Source organism: Lygodium microphyllum, chromosome 5 (genome assembly GCF_053477565.2).
Source record: "Lygodium microphyllum isolate KBCC chromosome 5, Lygodium_microphyllum_v1.1.10, whole genome shotgun sequence".
NCBI classification, from domain to species: Eukaryota; Viridiplantae; Streptophyta; class Polypodiopsida; order Schizaeales; family Lygodiaceae; genus Lygodium; species Lygodium microphyllum.
In genome coordinates, this window is record NC_141139.1 from 40,148,532 (window position 1) to 40,164,943 (window position 16,412).

At 42.7% G+C, this 16,412-nt stretch overlaps 1 protein-coding gene across 9 annotated transcripts in view; it reads left to right on the forward strand.

Moving 5' to 3' along the window:
- The first annotated feature begins 259 nt into the window (after window positions 1–259).
- The window catches only part of LOC148035720 (histone-lysine N-methyltransferase ATXR3-like protein), a 35,610-nt gene continuing 19,457 nt past the window's right edge, over window positions 260–16,412 (forward strand). For all 9 annotated transcript variants that reach the window (XM_087677731.1, XM_087677735.1, XM_087677737.1 and 6 more), the window contains exon 1: window positions 260–943. In XM_087677731.1, coding sequence (XP_087533857.1) covers window positions 376–943 — 568 coding nt within the window. In that variant the 5' untranslated portion in view covers window positions 260–375. The remainder of the gene's footprint in view (window positions 944–16,412) is intronic.

Sequence of the window (16,412 nt, forward strand, 5' to 3'; positions counted from 1 at the left end):
AGGTGGTGGAAAGAAACCACGTTTTTCTCTGCCCCCAATTATGAGCAAGTAATAGCACATGCAAACTTTGGTTTGATTTGGGAGCTCCTTGGTGCTTCGACATCTCTCGAACCTGTAGCTCAAATAATAATGTTGTAATATAGATATATGAAAGAGAAACAAATGTATTTCCCTTTGCTCACGAAAATGGGAAGCAAGTGCGACCACCTGGATAGTGGGCTTATGATTTATATGCAAACATTAGGTTTTGCACGAGGAATTTACTCCTAAAACGAAGATTCTCACGACTAATGAACCTTCAACCGACCATAGGAGGACGTGATAGATATAACGCAAGAGGAGACTCCATTATCTTTTGCAGGAGCAGCCGCAGCCATGGGGTTCTTTTTCTGCAAGAAGAAGCCCGAGGAAGAGGCTCCGGAGCCACAGGGCCTCCCCCTCCAGGAGAGGTACGAGAGATTCAAGCTCGAGGCCATCGAGAGGCCCGACTACACCAAGCACCCCGCCGTTGATGAAGAACTGAAGAAGAGCAAGAAGAACTATTTCGTTGAGGGGCCTGCCGACCCTGTCAGAATCGAAGAGGACGAGAAATTCAGAGAAGCCCTCAAAGCAAAGGACAGCACATACCAGTTCCTCAAGAAATGTCAGGAGAGGTCCATCCAGGAGAATGAGGAAGCCATTGCCAGGAACAACAGGCCCTTCAGGAAAGAGGATACCAAGCTTTGGCAGGCCTTGCCCTTCGTCCCCAGCCCGTACACTGGCCGGCCCATGCCCCGCAAGGCCATCCACACCCCCGGGGAGGGCCGTGCCACCTTCTGGGACTTCTTCAAGCAGTTCCATTTCGGATTGTGGGGCTACAAGCAGAGGCCCTACCCTCCTGAGAAGCCCACCAATATCCAGCAGATGCTAGGATTCAAGTGGCTTGACAAGCGCTATGCTGACTGTAAGCTTCTTGTCCTTATCTCAGCTGGCTGATTAAAATTATTGGCCTTTCTTCTTGCTGTGTTGGTGTCAAATTGGACAATAGATAGGTATTGCTACCAGTAAATCTACAAAGGGTTGTCAAGGGGCGTATAACCAACTAGAAATTGCTGATGGGTGATTCACCTTTAGATGTTTATATGTTTGAAGTGGGCCAGGATTCTTCTGGTGGATATGCACTTTATTTGATAGAGCTGTGCATTGCACTTTTGTTCTTCTCTAGAAATATGGAGCAAGAGCCAATATTTCACCTGATTAGTGAAAGTAGAACCGATATGCTTCAGCTGGACTTTTAGTGGCTGTGGTAGTAGAAGGTAACATTTTGAATGTTTTGATGAGTGAATATACCAACAGAGCCATCGAAGTTTAGTTAGCATTTTGACTGTGCCAGTGTTTGCTGAATTGCTGGATTGCAAGTCAAACTAACACTTTGAACGTCTTGATGAGTGGGTGTGCCAGCAAATCCTATCTAGATGTGGTGAGCATTTGACTGTTCCAGTGGTTGCTGAATTGCCAGATTGCAAGTTGAACTTTTTGTACTTCTCTCATTTGTTTAAGTATTGCATTTAGCTGTATCGATCAAGGTAGGCTACATTTATAGTTTTGTCATGGTGTAGGAAATCAACATGGCTTCTTCCAGCACTAGATATTAGTGTTGTGCTGAGGACTTGATGGTGTGGGTGACATAAATATAGCAAAGATATGAAGCAAGCAAGACAAGTAAGCCAGGAAGAAGTGCCTTGGAAACTTCAATGTGCAATGCGACGAATATGGTGGATCCAGAGTTGACTACTCCAAAAGACCGAAAAGGGATAAATGCGCTAGATACATGTTTACATGAACAAAACGCCAATGCATGGGGTAATGCAAAGGGAGATGTAAGATATCATGCTTGCGCAAAATGCAATGCAACGGTGTCACTTGGATAATGTTCTCATAGGGGAATTGTTCACTTGCCCAAGTGTTCTTTTACAATCATGCCATCCTGATAGTGCGGATGAAGTTATAGATGTCTATAAGTACAATACAAAAGAATAAATGAATGAATGAATGTCTAAAAATTGTAAGCATCATCATTGTCACTATCAAGAGTAGTAGCTGCCTTTCTCAAACTGGAAGGGAAAGCAAGAGGAAAGCACCTTTTCCCTGTCAATTTGAAGTTGGGGAGAGTGTATCCAAGCCGATCTTGGGTAAAAGGCACTGAAGAACTGGCCGACTGACTGCTTTGGTTAAAATGTCTGTAAAATTGTTTGATGAAGGCACAAACTCTAGGCTGATAGTGTCTAGCTCAACCTGCTCCCTGGAAAAGTGGAAGTGGACTCTCATATGCCGCGTCCGTGGTGTGATGATTGGATTGCTCGCAAGGGCAATGACACTCTGGTTGTCGTAGTAGACAACAATGGGAGAGTCACAAGGGAAGTGAACCGCCACCAATAAGCTTCTCAGGTAGATGGCGTCGGTGGTGTCATTGAAGAGAGGACTATACTCGGCCTCGGTCGTGGAAGCCGCCACCGTCATTTGCTTATGATTGGACCAGGAAATGGAAGTTGTACCCAAGATGAAGAGGTAGCCGCCATAAGAACAACGGGTTTTCAGAATCTCCTGCCCAATCGGAATCAGTGTACCCTTGCAAACATAAACCAGAACCATAAGTGAGGCCATAAGAATAAGTGCACCGTAAATAACGCAACACACGAAGACATGCAATCCAATGTGACATCCTAGGCGCTATGAAATATTGATTGAGAATGCTGACTGAGTAAGCTAAGTCTGGTCTAGTATGAATTAACCTAAGAAGTTTCCCTAATTTATAATCAAGTGTGTGGGTGTATGCACGATACCCAAAGACTCTGAAGTGGGATATGACAGGTCGAGAGCCAAAGAATGCCTTGTACGGGGTCTTTTGAGGAAGAGCCGTCATTGGGCACTGGTGAGAATGTACACCTCAGTGTTAGCAGCCTCAACCCAAAGGTGCTCAGGGAGCTTTGATGCAAACAATATAGAGCGTTCCATTTCCATGACTGTTCGGTTTCGACGCTTTACGACTTCATTCTGAGAGGGGGAGTTGGTAGAGGTGAGCTAGCAAGAGATGCCATATTGTTGTAGAAACTTAGAAAACTCATGGGAGATAAACTCACCAGCGTTATCACACCTCATGCAACCAACACGACGACTTGTGTGGTTATGAACCGGCAATACCCAAGCAGAGAAATATGTGAAAGCATTTTGATTTGAAGTTTGATTTGGTTTATCCTTTCCTTTTTGGCCCTTCTGAAAATGAGCAACAAGAGCCCTCTCTGAGGGATTATTCATATGAAACTGATCGAACAGCTGTGCATAACGTAATAGTTGACATTCAAATTCATAGAATGTGGGTAAATTATGTAGAGAAACCACTTGTTGCACAAAATTGAAGTATTTATGCGGCACCTTATTAAGAAACAATGTGATGCGATCGTCAGAGGTCTTAAGAGTCCATGTAGTGGAGAATTGGGCAAGGAGATGCGGATACTCAGTCAACTTGACTTTCAAGTCATCTCGGTTAGAGATTTTGAAGTTTTGAAGCTCATGGTCAAGATTTATTCAATAAGTTCTATCTCGAGCCGCGTAGCAGTCAATCAAGTGTGACTGTCGCTTTGACACTAAGTCAAAATGTTGAAGCTGAGAATGAAACTTAGGCAATAAGCCTTGCATCGGCTCGACAATAGCGGATGCATTTCTAGCTTCCATGAGTAGACCTTGTATGGAACTAGTGCGGGATCGGGTTGAGATTCCTACCCTTGCACAAGATTTCATAGGTCTGTGAGTCAAGGACATGTCTTATTAAAGTCGACCAAGTTGTAAAGTTTGACCCATTAAAACACGTCTTGTCATTGAATGCATGCTTGGCGTAACATGAGGTAGAACCATGAGGTGTTGGGAATGTGGGGTAATATGGATGTGGAGGATAAGATGGTGGTGGTGGTGGAGGTGTTTAATGAGGAGGAGGAGGAGGAGGAAGAGGTGGGAAGGCAAAAATAGGCTATGAGTGTTGAATGAGTGCCGATTGATGCAGAGGCACTGGAATATGAATGTTTCCATAAGGTGCTGGTGGAGATGGAGGCATTGGGACACGTAAGCCCTGTCCAGATGTCGGCTGGGACACAACATAATGACCAGAGGGTCCACTAGGTAATGCCATGGAGGTAAACTGTGGCACCAATTGATCCACACTCGGGAGAGAGAAGGGGGGAATACCCAGGCTGCAATGATCCCAAAAGTGTGTGAGGAAAAGGTGGACCACCATCCGGTTGAGCAAGAGATGAGGTCCTAATAGCTGTGCCTAAGTTTAAAGAATCTCCTGATGTGGTGAATCAAAACACATGATGTGGTGAATCAAAACACGTGTGATTCTACATGAGAGGCAACATGCGGTGCACTTAATGGAGGCTGAAAGGATGTGGCAGCAGAATAAGAGGGTGGGATGGGAGGGAGATTAAATGGATTTGTGATAGATGTAGATGTGGGAAATAATGTGGGTTTCTTTTGTTCATTAAATGCATTAAATTAAAATAACGATGATGAAGGTGCACCTACTTCATTTTGACCTTTGAAAACAAAATTATTTGAAGGAAAAGAAGAAGAAGAGAGTACTCACAATTTCTTGTTTCAATTGCTTACCTAGTCTTGAGTTCATAAAGAAACATTTGTCTTGCTCATTAGTTATAAACAAGAAATTGTTTTGCATACGTTCTTTATCATGAAAATCATCCATACCAATAGGAGAAGGGGAATTATCATTAATAGAATCTGAAATGGTAGACATACTTGGCATCAGAGATAATAAGTATGAAGGCAATGGAGTGTACTCTATGCTAGTTTCCACTTGTTGCAGATGGCCAATCCTAAGTGGAGATTCCGCCCTTCCTACATGGTCAGTAGATCGGTGCACCGAATCTGAAGGGTGAAATTCAAACTTACCTTCTATTTGTTGCTAGGCTATATGCATCAAAATGAGATTGTACTTAGCTGTAGTGATCTTGTAAGCTTGTGGAACTCCATGGTAGTCCAATGTGTCCGGCCATATCGGGAGCTTGTGAAGCAAGTTGTGAGGCTCACTCTGACTTGTTTCTCAATGGATTTAGCTCGGATGTGAGAAGTGATGCAGAAGTAGTGTCCGAAGTCGTTTGCCCTTCTGTTGTTCCTGCTTCTTGTGTAGAGCTTTCAGATCAAGGCCTAGGTTTCTCTGAGAGAACTCAACTCTAATACTATGTGAAGAAATACCCTAACACAGAAACACAAATAACACCGTACGACAAAGCACAGATTGATAGAACACAGTTAGGGTTAGGGTAACTTAGAGAGTGTCTCGTACTCCAAACGGATCCCGAATTGTAGCAAGGCAGTCTCTCGATATCAAACACCGGCAAACGCAGCCAAGGAAGGCCTACTTTGATGCAAATGGTAATGCAAGAGAGAGAGAATAAAAACGCAGGCGAGGAGAGAGAACTCGGCTGTGATACCATGTGAAAAAATACACTAACACAGAAACACATAACACTGTACGACAAAGCACAGATTGATAGAAGAACATAGTTAGGGTTAGGGTAACTTAGAGACAATGAATACAGAATGAATAAAATGATATGACTATTGAATATATAATGCTCATGTAGCAAACACACTATGTAGTAAATGAATATTGTACCTTGAACTTCTGTATCTCAAGGATTAGGGCAAGAGTAATGAGCTAGAGAGTGTGTCGCTTTTCAAACGGGCCTTGAATCATAGTAAGGCAGCCTCCGGATGTCGAACACCAGCAAACGCAGTCAAGGAAGGTTGAATTTGATGTAGATGAAAGTGGAGGAGAGAGAAAGACTAAAAATGCAAGTGAGGAGAGAGAAAGACTAAAAACGCAGGTTGCAGGAGAGAGAAAACAGCAAACGCAGGTTGTAGGAGAGAGAAAGACTAAAAACGCAAGAAAAACCAGCAGCAGTAGTCAACATGCTGAAACTAGCTCCGAACACTGTGTGGTAGACTGGAAATAGGCGCTAGACTGTTGTAGACAACAGTGGCTAGCTTGGACTGCAATGTCCTCCTCGTCGGGGGGTGTGGGCAGCAAGTTGAAATACTTGAAATCTGCAAAAACGAGATTAAGGTTGAATGGAAGGCAGCATACCTATTTATAGAAAGTTTGGGCCTTTCAAAGTGGGTTTGTACTTATGGGATACAAACACTCTCTAGGGACGCATTTCTTTTTAAATAAACAAGGTTTCTTCCTTAATTAAAGCGTGTTTTGGGACTTTTTAAGTAACGTTAATGCATTTTTAGCTCAACAAATGACGCGTACAACAATGAGTCACTGGCTCATACGCACTAGTACTGGCTTTCTCTCTCCACAAAACTTGTAGGTGATGTGATTGAATGAGGAGGAAGTGTGATATATAAAGAAATTAATGACCATAATAAAATACAAAATGCCTAGGAATATCAAGCATGAGCTAGACTCACACATGAGTTAATCGGATTGCTAACACCCTCTCTTAGATCATGAGCGATCCAATACAATACAATGATACAATGATGATAACTCATCATAGTCTACACAACAAAGAATCACTAGACTAGAACCATGGATATCCAAGCAGTGGGTTATCAATCCACCACCAAGGTACCTCAGAGAGAACTTGATGTCGATGTCGATTGTACCAGCTCCTTTAAAATAGAGAAGAGTTATTATAGATCTTTGTGTTTGTCAACAATGTCTTACAGTAGCATATAAGACCATCTTGTAAAAAATGCCTTTGAACATACATGACCATGGATTCCTCGTCTTTGGCTAAGACTGCCAAAGTGTCCCCTCATGTGAGCTTGGACTAGGAGCCCCAATCTTGCTCTTTATCAAATTATAGCTCATCATGAACTTGGATGTCAAATCCTAGCTCCAGGATTTGAACATGCTGGAGATGCACGAGGGATGTCTCTCTCTGGAACCTATGCACTTGTATACATGTATAGATGAGGTTCACTTGCCCCATCTCGCTGCCCTCTCACACTCCCTCTCTAGCACTGGAGATTTGAGAGGGATGACTGCATCACTTGTATTAGAAAGGAGAAGAAGGAGGTGCTGCCAAGCCCTTCCTGAGGTTTGAAGAAGAAGATTCTATCCATACCTTGGCCTTGGCAGGAGGATTTGAGTTGGAGTTTGAGGAAGAGGATGACTTAGTGGAGGAGTTCGGATTCAGCTTTTTCTTCTTTTTCTTCTTATTTCTTGAGGCCGGTAACTCTTTGCCATCCTTGCGTAAATGTCTCTTCTTACCATAGTGATAACGTTAGGCCTTCGACTTCTTCTTGTCACCCCTCTTTGAAGTTGTAAAGGCCTCACTAGTGTCAGAGTGAAGCAATGCGGAAGCAAATGATTGTGACAAAGAGTGAATGGAGAGAGGAGAGAGAGAGAAAGTGATAGCGAAACAGAGAAAATCCGCAATGAAGAATGCTGTATAAGGATGCAAAATTATACATAGGTGCAGAGAGAATATCTACGTATGTCTCCGCCTTGAGGACCTCGATCTTTGTTAGCCCCGAGTGCTGTCTGCGTCACCAACAGGCTGAAATCTATCAAATACAAGTAATCAAAACTGTTGGAAACTCGGCCTTTAAAAGGCTGAAAAGAATGCCTTGTAAAATGCCAAAATAGGTAGGTCGGTTGCATTTAATGCAGCCAACTGCAGTCAGACAGTCCGACTGCTGCCACGCGGCACTGCTGACGTGGCAAGGAGCTGATTGCCAACACTCCCTCTCAGATCTTGGACAAGGTAGCATATGTAGGGATTTGGAATGTCGATGAAGCAAAGCTTGGGGAAGTGCATTCATAAACAAATTTGCAAGATTGTCTTGAGTCTTATAGTACTCCACATCAATGGTCGCATCTAGAAGCTTCTCCCTGATGAAGTGATACTAGATCTCGATGTGCTTTGTCCGAGCATGGAATACAGGATTCCATGCCAAGGCAATGCAACTCTCATTGTTGCACTGCAACATAGTAGGATGAGTTTGGGGTTAGCCAAGCTCCTCCAATAACAGTCAAAGCCACGCAGCCTTACATGTGGTAGAAGACGCAACTTGATACTCTACCTCAGTCGAAGATAGGGCTACCTTAGACTACTTCTTGCTACTCCAAGAGATAGCACCAACACCCAAGGTAAAACAATAACTTGTAATAGACCGCCTGTGATCCACATTGCCAGCCCAATCTGAATCACTCCAACCTGCAAGAACAAGATCAGAAGCACCTGTTACTTGCTGGATAATGAATCCCTAAGTCGGAGGTCCCCCTCAGATACCATAGTATTCTATGAGTAGCTTGCCAATGCACCTGCCGAGGCAAACTTATGAACCTAGCCAAGAGACCTACAACAAAACATAGATCAACCCATGTGTTGAGGAGCTAAATCAATGAGCCAATCAACTAATGATAGCGAGTAGCATCGGCCAAAGGAGAATCTATGTGTGAAGTGGTCTTTTAGTTCGGATCCATAGGAGTAGAAACGGACCGATAATCCTCCATCTCACAAGTCACCAAGAGCTCTTGTACATATCTCTGTTGAGAGATGAAAATCCCCCTCTGAGATTAAAAAATCTCATGGCCCCAAAAGAAATGGAAAAGTCCTAAATCTGTCATCTTGAACTTCTGATGTAGGGCTGCCTTCTTCTCTGCAACCATATGGATATGAGCACATGTAATAATCAAGTCATCAACATATAAACCAAATAACACATGACCTCCCTCAGAAGTGTGCACATAAAGCCGCGGATCGGCCGTAGAACGCCGATATCCCAACTTGGCCTGGAGAAATGAGTCAATCTTCTCGTTCCAAGCATGTAGAGCTTGCTTTAAGCCATACAAGGCCTTCTTTAATCTATAAACCTGCCCATCTGAAGGACCAAATCCAGGAGGCTGCTCTACATAGATCTCCTTTTTCAAATCACCATTCAAGGAGGTCGACTTCACATCTAATTGAAAAACAAGCCATCTCCTATGGCCAGCCAAGGCAAGAAGAACACGAATAGTTGCCGTGCAAGCTGTAGGGGCAAAAGTATCATGGAAGTCAATACGTGGGCGCTGTGCAAAACCTTCGGCAACAAGGCGAGGCTTGTGCTTGTCCAAGGAGCCATCACTATGGTACTTGGTCTTGAAGACCCATTTGACACCAATCACCTTCTTATGAGAGGGACGAGGCACAAGAAACCAAGTGCCATTCTGCTCAATAACCTCCAACTTGGCTTCCATCGCCTTCCGCCAATGATCAGATTGTAAAGCCTCCTTCACTGATGTATGATGTAGCTTGACGGAGCTGAGAGTGAACACGATGGATAACACATGCAGAGAGAGAGAGCAGTAGAAAGGAGAGTGAGCACGACACCTTTGATGTTCGGTACAAAGACTAGTGTACCTCTTTAGGTTTTAGATAGATATATATGAAAGTATAAATGTGCTAAGGGTGTGTTCACACCCGTGCACATATAAAAGTCACGATGGCCCTTTATTCCCAACAACCTCCAATGTGCCTTAAGGGAAGAAAAGAATCAGCTAAGTCTAGGTATGTACAAAGCTGAAATACATATACCTATCACTCCCATCATCTGTTGGCAATGAGCAAACCGCTCTGCTGGAAGACCCTTCGTGAGAAGATCTGCAGGATTATCATTTATATGCACTTTGACAAGCTTAATGCTCTTACTGTCAAAGTACATCTCTAATGAAGTGATACTTCACTTGTATGTGCTTCGTCTTTGCATGAAAGACGGGACTCAATGCTAGGGGGAGGGTTGTCATGAGGACATGTATTTTTGAAATCTCACTTAACATGTGGATTAATTCTTAATCACATGATTAAGTAAATGTTGCACATGTGAGGTGCAACTGGGGTTAAAGTAAATTTACGAGCCAGGGACCCGAAGAAATCACAGGATGTCAAAGGCAAAAGTTGCTATAAGTTATGCTGCACGAGTACTTGATGGTATCTAGTGCTAGTTGTTGGCCTAGGTCATTTATTTGGCCATAAGTGTTAGTTGGTGACACTAGAGAAGTGGTGTTTAATGGTACCTAACACCAATTTGATGGTCAAAGATGGTGCAGAAACACTCGGGAATGGAAGATGCCTGGCCAATTTAATTATTGGCCAATCAGATTATTTTTCAGGGCACCGAAATAATTATTAGATTATTTTTCAGTATTTAAGGACTGAAAATTAATATTTAATTATGAAAAATGTTGAAAAAACCATTTGGGAAGGCTGTCACTTGTTAAAAATGCCCATGCAAGACCGAAAAACGTCTTTAGAGGCTGGAGAGAGGCGTTTTTATAAATTCAGCCTACAAGAGAGAGGGAGGGGAGGCTATTGGTCTGATTTGCAGCCATTGGAGGACCTTCTGAGGCAGCCAGGGGCAAAAGAAGACTAATCAACAGCAGGAGACAGCATCTATAGGCTGTTGAGGCAGGGCGGCAGCAGTAAATGATTGATTTTCTTCAGTTCTTTGCATCTATATGTTGTTATGGTAAGGCAGCAACTGCACTTAACTGATTTTCAATCATTCTTCGCGACAAAACTCTGAATTTTCTCTCTCTAGAGCTTTTCCTGTCATCTCCCAGCCATTTTACAGCCTTGCTCCGAAGATCTTAGCATTTGGATCCTTGGAGGTTGAGAAATTGCAAATTTCTTTGCTGCAAAATCTAATTTACAGTAGACATTAGGGTTTAGCAAGCAGCCTTGGGAAGCGTGCTAGAAATTGGAAGCTCCAAGACTTGGATTCAACAAGGCTGAAGGTGAATTTCAGCTGAATTCAGGTGGAGGACTAGTCAGCCATTGAATTTGGGGCATTTCCATCGTCTATGAAGTGGGTAAAGGCCAATTGAGTGCCTGAATCAAGGGGCAATATAGATTGAAGACTTGCTGGTCACTTTGGACAGCAAGGGGAGTTGAAATACCGGAAGGGATTGGGAGAATCCCATTGTAAATCAACTTTTTCTTTAATAAAGCTAAAGAAATATCGAAAGGGGCTCAAATTTTGGGGCCAATTGGGTGTGCATTGTCCAAGATCAGTATTCTTAAGCTTAGCCTTAAGGATGCTGCATTTATATGTCTTCATGCAAATCACCATGTAAGAATGCAGTCTTTACATCCATCTGTATGAGCTCCATATCTTCAGTTGCAACCAAGCCCAAAATGGCTCTCAATGTAGTCATTTTGACTACAAGAGAGAAGATCTCATCAAAGATAACTCCATGTTTGCTGCTGTAATTAAGTTGTAATTAGGGATTTACTATCCTATTCGAGGAGAAGACTGGTTTCAATAGCACTCTAACTATCACAATGGAGAATAGGTAACTTTGTAATGCCAAGCTCTCCCACCAGACGTGAAAGCCATAAAGCCTCCTTGCATGCCTTAGTGGTAGCCACTTACTCTGCCTTTGTAGTAGACAATGCAACACACTTTTGTAGCCTGGAGATCCAAGAGATTACTCCTCTTGTGAAGGTAAACACATACCTAAAAGTGGACTTTCTGCAATTCACATGACCAACATAGTCTGCATCCGTAAAGCCAACAACATATGCATTCTACTTCCCAACGTAGATACACAACTCCTTTGTGTCTTTGAGGTATCTCATAATACCTTTCATTGCATCCCAATGCTTCTTACCAGGGGTTGCCATGTATCTGCTAACCACTCCCACTGCAAAGGCAATGTTAGGACGTATAGCAACCATAGCATATATCAAATTGCCAACAGCTGAAGCATATGGTATCTTGGCCATTTCAGCCTTTTCATCATCAGATGTAGGGCTGTTCTCTACACTGAGTTTCACATATGGAGGCAATGGAACCCCAATTGTTTTCCCCCCCTCCATATTGAAACGCTACAAAAACTTGGAGTAATACTCCTGCTGAGATAGATAGAGTAATCCTTTCGACCTATCTCTGAGTATTCGCATGCCAACAATGTGATTTGCATCACCAAGATCCTTCATGTCAAAGCTACCATGAAGACTTTGCTTTAGTGAGTCCAAGGCATAAGTATCCTTGCCAGCAATCTGCATGTCATCTATATACAAAACCAAGATAATCAGGCTGCCATCTGCTGCCTTCTTGGTGTACAAGCAGTGATCCACTTGACTTCTATGGAAACCTTGAGTCTGCATGAATGTATCAAACTTATGATACCATTCTCTTGGTGCTTGTTTCAGCCCATACAAACTCCTTTTGAGTTTACATACCATCTTTTCTTTCCGTTTTTCCACAAACCCTTAAGGTTGCTGCATATATATGTCTTCATGCAGATTACTATGTAAAAGCGCAGTCTTTACATCCATCTGTATGAGCTCCATATCTTCACCTGCAACCAAGCCCAAAATGGTTCTCAATGTAGTCATCTTGACTACAGGAGAGATGCAACCAATCCTGCATTGTACTTTGGTGAGGAATCGGAAGTGACCATCTTGTAAACCCATTTGCATGGAAGTGTTTTTTGCCCTTTAGGCAATTGCACCAAGTCCCAAGTGCCATTTTTCTCAAGAGATTCCATCTCTGACAACATGGCTTTATACCATTTCTTGCTGTTCTGTCTGTCCATTGCTTCCTTCTTGCTATCCTGTTTGTCCATTGCTTCCCTGAAGCAAGATGGTTCACCATAGTCTTTCAACATGACATAATCAGCCACATTGTTTGCACTAGGAACAAATTTGTCAGGTTGTCTAGTTGCCCTAGACGATCTCCTAACCCAATAATCATTGTTTGCTGGCTGTTGAGCATTTTCAGCTTGCTGTCCTGGCTGTTCTTGCACATGTAGTGGCTCATTGTCATGGGCAATATCTGGCTGATCATTTCCAGCATCATTTTCTGCATTTACAGGTTCATTTACAGCAGGTATTTGCTGCTGTACAGCGGGCACATTTTGCTGTCCAAAAGGTAATTCTTTCGAGAATACAACCCTATGGACCTCCTCAGTCTTTTCGGGCTGTTTATGCATGCGATCTTCCTGGAAGATAACATCGTTGCTGCGTACTACTTTTCTTTTCTCGGAATCCCACAGTCTATACCCCATTTCACCCTCGTCACCATATCCTAGGAAAATACATTTACAGGACTTTGGTTCAAGTTTGTTGCGTTTTTTTTTACGAATGTGCACAAAAGCCTCGCAGCCAAACACTTTCAGGTGAGCATATGAAGGTGGCTTGCCCGACCACGCTTCTTGGGGAACCCCCTCTCCCAAAGACCTATTTGGTGATTGATAAATTAAGTGAATGGTTGTCATAATAGCCTTTGTCGAAAAACCATGGGATAATGCAGCATGAGATAGTATCGTACGGACCTTATCCTGTATGGTCCGATTCATACACTTTGTAACTCCATTTTGGGGCGAATTATGAGGGGTAGTGAGCTCCCTCTTTATCCCTTTGCTGTTACAAAATGCCTGAAAGGTTTTGGACATATATTCCCCACCATTGTTAGAGTGAAGACATTTAATTGTCTCATCAGTCTGATTTTCAACCAATGCCAAGAATTTTTTAAACTTGTCAAGCACTTCATCCTTGCTACGAATAGGATGAACCCATACCTTTTGTGTAGAATCATTGACAAAGGTGACAAAATATTTCTTTTCCCCTAAAGATAATCCTGACATCTGACATACATCTGAATGTGCTAACTCTAGAGAAGAAGATTTCAAAGAAAGAGACTTTTTGTGAGATGTCTGTGCATGTTTGCTATAAATACAATGATCACAATGCTCAAAATCAGCATAACGACGACAAGGTAAGTAACCCAAATGAGAAAGCACTTTCATTCCTGTTTGACTCATGTGTCCCAACCGGCTAAGCCACAAAGAAACATTTGGCTACTCGATCACGGCAACAACATGGTCATGCACACTAGATACATGAAGTGGATACAAAGTGTCACTCTTGCACCCTCTGGCAATCACTCTAGATCCCTTACAGATCTTCCATTTTTCATCACCAAAGGTGGTATGAAAACCATCATCATCTAGTTGCCCTATGCTAATCAAGCTCTTCTTGAGTTGAGGTACATGCCGTACATGCTGAAGTGTGAAGACAGAGCCATGCTGAAACTGCAACTGCATACTCCCAATACCTGCAATGTCACATGCATAGTTGTCCCCAAGATGGACAGCACCATGTCGACCCCCTGTATAGTCAGAGAACCACTCACGATGAGGGGTGACATGAAAGGAAGCACCTAAATCGAGAATCTAGGTATGCATGTCATCATCGGTATCTGCAAGTAAAGCATGCGCACCAAAGTGTGAAGAGACAAAGGTCGTCACTCCCACTATCACTGTCATGAGTGACTACATTCACCTCTTCAATTTTGACATTGCTCTTCTTAGACTGACTATCTTTTTTCTCTTCCTTGTTATCATCTGTCTTCTTGCCCTTTCCTTTCTCTTTCTTCCATTTGTAGCAGTCACGTTTAAAGTGACCCTTCTTGCCACAATGATGGCATTCAACATCTTTGCCACGTGATTTATTGCGTCCCTTGCTATGAGATTTGCATTTTTGCCGTGATTTGCTCCTAGTATGCAAAGCAAGCATTGGAAGACTTACTGGATGCATTCTTTTGCCGATTCATTTCTTCCATGAGTAGAGCACTCTCTACATCAACATACAAAAGGATCACATTAGAATTGCTCATAGCAGTCCTGAATGTATCCCAACTCTTTGGTAGAGTGCAAAGCAAGAAAGTAGCCTTAAATTCCTCATCAATCATGAACTTCAAGGTAACCAGGTGGCTGAAAATGGAGTTAAACTCACTCAAGTGAGTAGACATTGCTGTACCCTCTTTCATACGCAAATCCATAAGCTTTTTCAGCCAATACACTTTGCTTGCAACACTCTTCTGTGCATACAGTTCTTCCAGTTGAGTCCATATAGCATATGCAGAATCCAAACCTTCAGTGTTGAACAACAAGGCATCAGAAATCGATAGCTCGATGGTTGAGCGTGCAAGCTCATTTAACTCATCCCAATCGTCTTGTTCCATATCTGCGGGCTTTTCCCCTTGTGTTTTGATCGGCTTTGCCTGCTTCTTTTGCAACAGGATATTGTAGCATTGCTTTTGCCAAACTGCAAAGTTTTGTGCTCCTTCAAGCTTCTTTATGTGCATGAGATTATTGCTGTCACTGCTGCCAGCCATGATTTTCAGCCCAAATATGACAAAAAAATTCAGCAAATGCAGGCCCAAATTGTCACTTAAGTGACCAAGGTACAAACAAGTATCAACTAGCAATAAATGACCACTTAGAAGCACAGATTTCAGATCTGTAATTAAATTTTCAGAAGCACCAAACCATGTGCTACAGCATTCCACAACTGATTGCAGCTGTTCCAAGCGTATATGCATCACATTAAATGAGAAATCCTAAATTTTAGCTGCAATTTCTGTTGTACATGTACCCATGGGCTTAAAAATTGACACGAACGGTCAAAAGTCCCAAAATTTTTGTGTTCAAAGCATCAACCACACATTTGCATTTTCTCTGTCATGCATAGAACAAGCCAAATTTGCCAAAATAGAGCAATTTCAGCAAAACCCCCAAGTTTTACCAAGTGTTGATGTCCAAATTGCGTGGAATTCAACTTGCATGTACATAAAATGACCAAATGCTGCACAGATTTTGCCCAAACTGCAAAAATCCCAAATTATACGGGGTTGAATGTGCATCAATGTCGAGAAATTGGGTAAATTTCAGCCCAATTTGTGCATGTACATGAAAAGCCCCAAATGTCGGAGACAAAATGTCACAAATTCCTGCAATTCTTGAGACAGATATCATTGTTGCAACTTGCTCGGACCAAATCTAGACAAATCCCCAAATTTTCCAAGTCTTGCGTGCACTAATTTTAGTGAAATTGAAAGAATTTCACTAAAATGTGAAAAGCCCCAGAATTCCCGGGCAAATGTGCACCAACTTTGCAATTTCTGAGTCAGATTGTCCAATTCTGCGTTAAGATCCCCAAATTCGGGAAAAGCCCTAAATTTTTGGGCCTAAATCTGCCCAAAATCCTGACTGTGATTACACGCATGAATGCTCGTCAGTGATGAGCAAAGGGCTTGTTTGCAAGGAACCTTTGAAAAAATTTTAAAAATTTTGCAGAGGAAAATGATGAATCTGCTCCCGTTGACCGGCCCTTGTCGTCGTGACCTGTCGCCTTGCAGAAATTGTCGCCTGATGCCACGGGAGTTGTCGCTTGCAAGTCAGAAGTTGTTGCCAGTCAGTTGTCGCTAACTTGTCACATATCTGAGAACTATCGCTTGCAGCCCGTTTCGTCTGTAGCGTGTCCTCTGGGGTTGCTTGCAGCGTGTCTTCAGATCTGGTCGCTTGTCGTTCGTTAGCTGTTGCAACTGATTGTCAATTGCTGCAACCGATTGCC